At 40.5% G+C, this 9184-nt stretch overlaps 1 protein-coding gene across 1 annotated transcript in view; it reads right to left on the reverse strand.

Annotated features, from left to right (window-relative positions):
• Positions 1-1740, reverse strand: part of LOC130403661 (SHC-transforming protein 1-like) — an 8534-nt gene extending 6794 nt beyond the window's left edge. The window contains exons 1-2 of the mRNA XM_056608079.1: positions 1524-1740; positions 723-1183 (exon numbers count right to left, since the gene is read on the reverse strand). Coding sequence (XP_056464054.1) covers positions 723-1181 — 459 coding nt within the window. The 5' untranslated portion in view covers positions 1182-1183; positions 1524-1740. The remainder of the gene's footprint in view (positions 1-722; positions 1184-1523) is intronic.
• Between the last annotated feature and the right edge of the window lie 7444 nt (positions 1741-9184).

A 9184-nucleotide genomic window follows, 5' to 3' on the forward strand; every position in this document is an offset into this window, starting at 1 on the left:
AGCAGTGCCTTTGATTGTGTGTGTGTGTGTGTGTCTGTGTGTGTGTGTGTGTGTGTGTGTGTGTGTGTGTGTGTGTGTGTGTGTGTGTGTGTGTGTGTGTGTGTGTGTGTGTGTGCATGCATGTGTGCTTGTGTGTCCAACTAATTAATTGCATACATATCGAAATCTTGATTTTGGCCGCTGCAACTACATTAGCTTTAAAGGTTGGAATGTGTTAATGTGTTCAATTTTTAAAGGATAGATAATTAAGATTTTGTTTGCAAGTAACATTAGAATCAAAATACAAACCATTATATCTCAGCAATTGCTTTATTGTTATTATTGTATTTTAATATTCAGTAGGAGCCACAGAGTATGAGTTGAATCGATAATCTGTTAAATGCGATGAATAATTGCAATTAAAATATCGGGTCAAATAATCGCAACTATCATTATCATACCATAATCATGCATACCTAGTGCATGTAGAGCAAGCATAAGATGTGAAAGTGACTAATGTTGGATTTTGACAGGGTCAAAAGTACATGAAAGTAGCACTTCATCACTAATACCTGAAACACAATGTCAGGCAGTTTGTAATAGCATAATCAGGGAATTGTTTAGAACAAAAATGCAAATCAAGCAACTTTCCTATCCAGGTTCTTCAGGATCATGTTTTCCCCAGGGGATGTGGATATTATGTCTACAACAACAGCATGATGAATATGTATGAGCTCATGTACCTCCACATGATGATGATGGACCACGCTGTTCTCAGGGCCCTCCTCTTCCGGGGGGACTATCTTCAAACGGCACAAACCACCTTGCAGCGGGTGTAGGGGACACCCCTGCAGAGCGATGGGCCCCTTGGTGCCTCCGGCGTGGCAACGGGACGCTTGGCCCGACGTCCAGTCCGCGTCCGAGACGGGTCGCTCATCCGCACGTCTGTCTATGTTTCTGTGCCCGCTTTTGTGGGTCAGCGCCCCCAGGCCACCCAGCAGCGAGATGCCGGCCATGCGGGGGATGAAGCCCCTCAGGGTGCTGCTCTCTCCGTTGGGGGCCCGGGCATGGGCGTCCTGGGCGTGTAGCGGGGCGAGCGGTGCGGCCAGGGCCTGCGGGTCTCCCTTGGTGTCCTGGAGTCGGTCGTCCAGGGAGCTGAGGGAATCGTTGCGAAGGCGGCTGTACTTGGTGCGCTGCAGCATGCCTGGGGAAGAGAGCAGCAGACAGCATGGGAGTCAGACCTCAGACAGCGGTGGATGACCTCCTTGTTAGTGTGTGTGCATGATGTGTAGTGATGTTTGGTCGTACATATGATGGTACTCTGACATGATGACCCTCCAAGGATATTACAGATCCTTGCAGGCAATCATACAACAAACAGCTGCACATGTGTGAAAATATCGTTTGTGCTGATTAGAAATGGCAGTTCATCATTGAGAAACCTGAGAAAAACATAGGGGAAGTTTGTCTGCTGTCCCACAACCCCTTCTATGAACATAAAATATGCCCATACTCAAGCATTACTGTACACACTTGGTACTCACCTGTTTGGTAGTTGTGAGAGTCGGCTTGGTCTAAAAGCTGTCCTGGTCCAGTGTACTCCTCGCAGAGAGGAGTTCCATCACAATGATCTACAAACTCTCTTACTCGTCACCTCTCTGATAGACTCTCCAATAAACTCCTCACCAACTCACTATCTCTCTCGCTCTCTGTGAGGCAGGGCAGCTTTCATGAATGAATTTTTCTCTTTATGAATGAGATTCTTTCTCTCTTTCTCTCTCGCTCTCTAATGTGTAAATGGAGCCACCCGTCCCCTCCTCCTCCCTGCACTACCAGCCAATCAGAGGCCTGCAGGGTGACTCATGCAGCACACACCATATATACACGCACACACATGCACACACACTCACACACACACACACACGCACACACACGCGCACACTCGTCAAATGCAACGCTGGTGCGCAGCGTCTCAATCAGGAAGTGACGAAAACAGCTAAGTGGAATAATACTCCATTGTCCGGCTACGCAAGCAGTTCAATTAGAGCTCTAGGAGGATATTGGATATATAACAAGGCTATGCAAACATGATCGGCAGTGTTAGCCAAGTTACTTTCAAAGTGTAATAAATGTCATATTACTTAATACTTCCACCTTAAATACATGAGTAAAGTCACAATATTAGGCTACTTACTTTTGCGTTACTTTTAGCAAAATACAGATAGCGATCGAGCATCCTTAAATTCACGTCAATCACACACCATGATCAACAGCACGAGGGATGTACGAAGCAGCCCCAGATCCAACTTTTTTTTAACTGAATTATTATTGATCGTTTATCAGAAAAAAATGAATGATTTAAAAATAAAAAAAACATTCTGATCCTGCATTACAGCCCTTGAAAATAATGATATTGTTGATCAAAAACTTTAGCACACATGTTTAAACTCTTTAGTAACATTCGTCATTGAACTTGTGGGGTTTGGGGATGACAGAACAAAAACTTTATCTGAGAAATGTCCCAGGTTCGCTCTTAACTTGACTCATGAACCCTATGATTTGAAGTCATGGAGACAAAAGACACCGTTTAAAAAGACACTTCCCTCATAGTATTGTGCGGTGTTTCCTCCCCTTTTTCTCCTTGTTTCTTTGCATCGTTTCTGATTATTCGGTCCTGATGTTCCAAAGAAGCACATAAACATTATCTAACTTACCATTAAAGAACCCCTTGGCGCCATCTTGTGATGATCCGGTGCAACACTTTTATTATAATCTGGAAAACATGTATTTATGGGGCCGATTCTGCTCTCTTATAACAAACAACACTTTTAGGGAAAAATAAAGATTGGTGGATGACACGGTAATGACACGGTTAGGCAGTTGAAGAGTCTCAAGGCGGACTTAAAAATATTAAACTATAAGTGAAACTCCGAATGAACTACGTTCTTAAGGGATAGGATCGCAGAGCTTAATAACATTTCCATATCCTGTCAACTAATAAACAAAATCCTCCATTGAACCACGCAGGTTTAGGATTCCTGTTGGTGGCCTGCTGCATTTTTTTTTAAAAATTGGGGACACATGGAGAATAACCTTAAAGAATCTTATATCCGTTATGGAATACAGCAAACTGCAAAAAATATTTGGCTAATATTGAAGTAGGGGTCAAACGTTTGCAGCAAATTTGATGCCAATTCACTTATTTTTCGGCAGGAGGGTAGTCAGACACGCGTAGCTTGTGAACAGCAAGCAAGGCAGCCAACTGCTTGAGGCCCCAGGCCACCAAGGGGGCCCAAAGGTCCGATAAACTTTACTTCACACAGAAATTACTCATAATAACTGCAGCGACTGCATCTCCCTCGCAGGACAATTTCAATTTCAGGACAACAAGTTAGAAACCTTGACTTCAAACCATGTTGTCATTCCTATCAGCTAGGGTAGGGTTGCCCAACGAGTCAATCGCAATCGTCGATAGATCGCAAAGGTAGTACGGGTAGATTGTGTGACATTCCATATAAATAAAAAATAAGAAAATTATCTGCCATACTTTGACAAACAGTTCAGGACTTTTCTTTTGTTGAGCCAATTGCTACATTTAAGTGCTATAGAAATTTTGCACTGTTTCACTCAAACAAGTCTGCAGTGAAGGATGAGATTTTGATGGTACAAGGTGATATTGAGCCAGTGGCTTAGCTTAGTTAAGCTGGGCCCCGGTTCAAGTCTTGCGCTGGGCCCCCGCCATTCGCTCCCATCCATCCCCAACGCACAATGAACATGTATCCGCTCCCCATAGGGCCTAGGCCGACAGCCGAGGACCCAAAGACGAAACCATGGACAGTGACTTAGCATCCCTACATCACACAGCACATTAAAATCCGAGCAGAGAGGGAAAGGACACACGCACAATCATTATTAGAACCACAGACAGTGACTATTTGCATCCCGATCAGAAACAGAACACGATCAGAAACAGAACACAATAATCTATTCAGCTGAACACACAACCATATTTCCCTAACAGCACTAATGGCCTGATCAAAAAACAAACATAGCCAATGGACACAATGGGCACAGCGGCCATGTGATGTGGTGAACCTGTTCTGCTGGTTTGTCATCCTTTCTCTCTGATGCTCTTGTTTTTTTTACCCTTTGTTTTGATTCAGGTTATTCTGATTATGTCTCGGCAAGATTGAACCATCACGCCAAATCACCCATTATCGAAATATGCATGCCAACTTTAAACAACAAATGAATAACTCCAGAATATCAATTTAGTTGCTCACACAGGAGCAACTCATCACACTAATATTTTCTTTAATTATTATTTATTGATTTATTGTAACTTTTTCTCTAGGGGCTCCTGGGGCCTCGTGGACCCCGGTGCATTGAAGCACCACACATAGCTACGCCCCTGTATTGAGCTTAAGTCCAGAGCTCATGGACAATTTGGGAATTTAGACAGAAAGGAAAAGTATCCAAACTTGGCCTACAGAAAAAGTGCATATTTTGCTGCAGAGGCCTGGGTACAGAGCATGAGGTTCAGGATTTCAGTGGAGTAGGCGCTGTCGAGGTAGGTGGGTTCGTCGTTGTCGATGACGACCAGCTTTGTTTCGTCAAGGATGTTTTGAGTACTCTGCCAGAGTGATTGGTGCTGTTCTTGATGAGGGGGAAGTTGCAGGGTGGCAGTAGGTGGTGGCTAAAAGATGATTGTTATTATTGTTTGTGTGTATCCGTGTGGGTGCATGTATTCATGTGTGTTAATTCATTAACCTTGAGATTTAGGGTTATAAGTGAAAAATGTGATGGTGTTTTTGGACTACCACCACTCCTCCATTGTCTGTTTTCTGGTGTTATGTTTTTTATAAAAAGGGTTTCATTAAAGGATGACATTATGATATTATTTCGATGTACTGTTGTAGAATTTAACCTCTGTTTCCTGTCATTCCTCTGATATCACAGTTTAAAGTGTTGGTTTCCATTCAAACGTTTAACAGGTTACCAAAATGATTAAAGTGGTAAAATGCGCTTCTGGTGCGGTGTTTCACCATTCCATGAGTGTTTTTTGAATGACGATCTCGCTCTCTTGTGATCGTCAGGTGATGTGGTGAACCTGTTCTGCTGGTTTATCATCCTTTCTCTCTGATGCTCTTGTTTTTTTACCCTTTGTTTTGATTAAGGTTAATCTGGTTATGTCTCGGCCAGATTAGTCTGTGAAGCCAAATTACTCATTATTGAAATATGCATGCCAACTTTAAACAAGAAATAATAACTGCAAGATATGGATTTAGTTTCTCACACGGGAGAAACTTATCACACGTCATTAAAAGACGGCTACGCCTTATGGCCTACGTCACCATAATGTGGCTGCAAATTAGGATGTCCCAGAACGACTAAGATAAAAGAACCAACCGGGCTGTCGGTTGACCATGCAAATTTTAAAAGATAAAGAAAAAAGGAAACATTAGTAAGTCCGAAGCAATCGACAGGACTAACAAGAAAAACAAATGTAAGTAAACCCTTTTCGATATTCCATGTTTTGTTAAACAAGCCTATTTTCATAGTTTATTCATTCACTTGAGACTGGAAGAGCAATGCCATTTTGATAACATTCACTAATCATTTAATTTAGAATATTGGAGGTATTACTCAGAAAGATTCAAAGTGTATAGAGATACACAAAGCATATAGTCCACAGGTTTGAACAGACACAGAGTGTCAGTGCCAACAAATAAGAGGGAAGTAAAATGGACATGAAGAGGTAATTATTACGGCAGTGGATAATTAACAGCACACACGGACATGAAAGAGATGAAACATGTGACGTGTCTGATACAGTAGTTGAGAATGTCCGGACAAGGACATTGATAAGTCACATGAGGACTTTCTTCCAGAAAATTAATTTGTACTATTCTTCAATACCGTTTCTTCTAAAAATTACTCAAAATGTGATTTAATAAAACATGTCAAGTACGTCATAAATCATCAAGAATCATTAAGAAGTCAGTCAATAAAGTCAATCATGACCGTTTCCATGGAAGGCGTACACACACAATGTATATTAGTACTTCATATATTAAATATATGTATATCGTATAAGATGGTCCTATAGATTTCAAAATACTTATTTCCAGATGACATTATTATTGAAATGTTGTTTCTATTGGAACCGTCAACATTATTTGAATTTCTTAATAAGTTTTGCTATTATGAAAACATAACTAAATTTTACTTTTAACTCTAAGCTCCCATACAGCTATCCTGAGAACCACCAAGACGTTTGAAGGCAAGAGTGCCATGACCAAGCAGATCATCATCACCAACAACAAGGGTCGCCTGAGCAAGGAAGAGGATTTTGCAGGAAGCAGACCAAGACAAAGTAGAAGACAAGCAGCACAGGGAGATGAAAGTGGCCAAGAACGCACTACAGTCTATCCACTATGGACTTTTGAATATTAGATCACTCTCTAAGGAAAAGGTGTTTCCTTTGAGAAAATGTATTGCGGATAACCGTCTTGGCTTTATGTTTTTAACTGAAACCTGGTTTAAATCCTACACTCCCATTAATTTGCTTAATTCTTGCCCTGAAGGTTTCACCGCTCAATCGGTCAATAGACCCAACAACCAAAAAGGGGGTGGGATTGCCGTTATTTATCATAAGAAATATTCAGTATCATATCCACCACATGAGTTTTTTTCATCGTTTGAATACTTCCAATTGATCAAACAGCCTGAAAACCTGCTCATTGTGACTGTGTATCGGCCGCCACGTGGTTCTAAATTAGACTTCTATTCTGAGTTTGGAGAAATGTTGTCCATTATCGCTCTAGAACATGATAAAATCATTATAGTTGGGGATTTTAATTTCCATATCCACAAGGATCCTTGTAAATCTTTCCGGAAGCTTTTTAAAGATTACAAATTTGTTCAGCATGTGAAACATCCCACCCACAAGCAAGGAAACACACTGGATTTAGTTTTTACTAGGGGTATTGATGTAAGAATTACAGCCATTGACCCCTTCAATTTATCTGATCATCATTGTATCCGTTTTACCACCAGTTTAGAAGATTACCTTGCTGGCAGTTTCAAAGACTTAATATTACGGTGTCTGCCGTGGATCCTGGCGGGAGCATAGATGCATAGATATAGAACGAATATACATATATGAATGTCTCGTCCGCTCTGCTGGCCAATGGACTCGAACGTCCGCACTGGCGGCCATCTTGCCACGGTCAGTTGCTCACCCATAATTGTGTTGGTAGTGTGGTACATGTACTTTTTAAATAACCATATTTTGCTTAATTTTTAACCAATTTCCAAACGGTGTAGTTTGTTATAAACATCAGAGGTGTAGTTATGACACTGCATACTTATGAATAATTATGTTAGGTACTAAAAAAATAGAATAATATTCTAAAATAGGTACACGATTATAACCACGTTAATAACGTTTGTAAGAAACCAAACCGTTGGTAAATCGGTTTAAATTGAGCAAGTTATGGTTATTTAAAAAGTACATGTACCACTACCAACACAATGTTATGGGTGAGCAGCAGACAGTGGCAAGTTGGCCGCCAGGGCAGACGTTCTAGACGCCGTCGTAAGACGCCGTAAGTATTGCAGTTGTTTTACCGGGCTGTGGACGGTTCCCTCGATTCAAGGCGCCTAGAAGTAGATATCTCTGTTCACTCCAATACAAGATGGGAACAGGAATGTGTTCCGCAAAAAATGTCTGGATATCAATAAAAAAAGCTCATAATTATCTTTATGTACCAATAAAATATACGTTTTCTCTTTTCAAAATGCCACCTCAAGCGTTGTATTAGGGGTCCGAGCAGCAAAGCTGCTTGGTCCCCTATTGTTTCTGCAATGTTTTTTTTTCCCCGTCAAATTCTGTAAAAGCTTATTCCGTAAGTCAAAAACCCTTGCAATTTTCAGGTATGGATGCCAATAACCCCCACTGCCCATAAACCCAAATTTGTAGAACTGCACCCAAAGATGGTGCTATTGTAAAAGATCATGAATTAGGTTTATTTCTCCCCACCAGATTGACCTGGACTCAAAATTCTTACAGAATATTAATCTCTAGAATCAGATACATCTATTAAACCATATACCCTAAAAATGTTTATTATAATTTCATATTAAAGCTAAACAAAAAGATTGACAGGCTACAAAAATGATAAAAAATTCACAAAAATCGCCACATAAAATCTTTAGACCAAGCCTCACAAAAATCAGCCACAGAATTTGTTTTATTCAGTTCCATTTGAGAAATATTGGCCAATGAAGTTGGAGCAGTTAGCCCATTTTTCTTATATGACCATTTTGTTATTGTAGAAAAAATCATACAACTATTATTATGTGGATACCAATACCCCCCACTACCCATAAACCAAATTGTGGTATTGCACCCAAAGGTGGCGCTATTTAAAAAAAGTCTGAACTAGACTTATTACTCCATGCTAGATTGACCTGGACTCAAAATTCTTCATCATATTAATCTCTAAAATCAGATGCATCTTTTTCACCCTCTTCTGATCTAAGAATGTTTACTTTCCCCACAAATTCATAGAAAAGCCAAACGTCCACATTCTCAACCCATTTTTGCCTATATGACCATTTTGTTATTGTATAACTATACGGCTATCATTAGGTGGATACCATTAACAGTGCGAATTTCAGATCTGTACTCCCCTTTATTCTCTTGTGAAATGTGTGCTTGGAGTTTTCTTGATGTTGTGTGCTTATCAATCGACATTTTCACCATGTGAATGAGGCTTCATTCAGTTCAGGAATGTCAGTGGCTCAATGGGATAATGCTGGTGATCCAACCCAGTCTCACGGAAATATGTGACACTGTCACATCACGTCATTTAATCTATTCATTCGTAATCTGGGACACGTAAATGTAAATGTAAACTACATCTTCATCTACTTTTAACCTGTAAAGTAGGGCCTGGCAAGCAGCTCAGAAGAAAGTACACACACCCCACAGCCCAACACTGTGTTGGTGGGTGCTGTCATTCAGAAAATACTGGCTTATGGTAAAATATCTTTTACCATAACTCAAAAACATCTAGTTTTCCTACTTTACCCAAGCACTGTTCTGTGAGGCACATTCTCTTCAACCAAATTAACTAGAGTAAACGTACTAAAATAGACGCATTAAAATACAATAAAACCATTGAAACATTACACACAT

Source organism: Gadus chalcogrammus, chromosome 14 (assembly GCF_026213295.1).
Source record: "Gadus chalcogrammus isolate NIFS_2021 chromosome 14, NIFS_Gcha_1.0, whole genome shotgun sequence".
Classification (NCBI taxonomy): Eukaryota; Metazoa; Chordata; class Actinopteri; order Gadiformes; family Gadidae; genus Gadus; species Gadus chalcogrammus.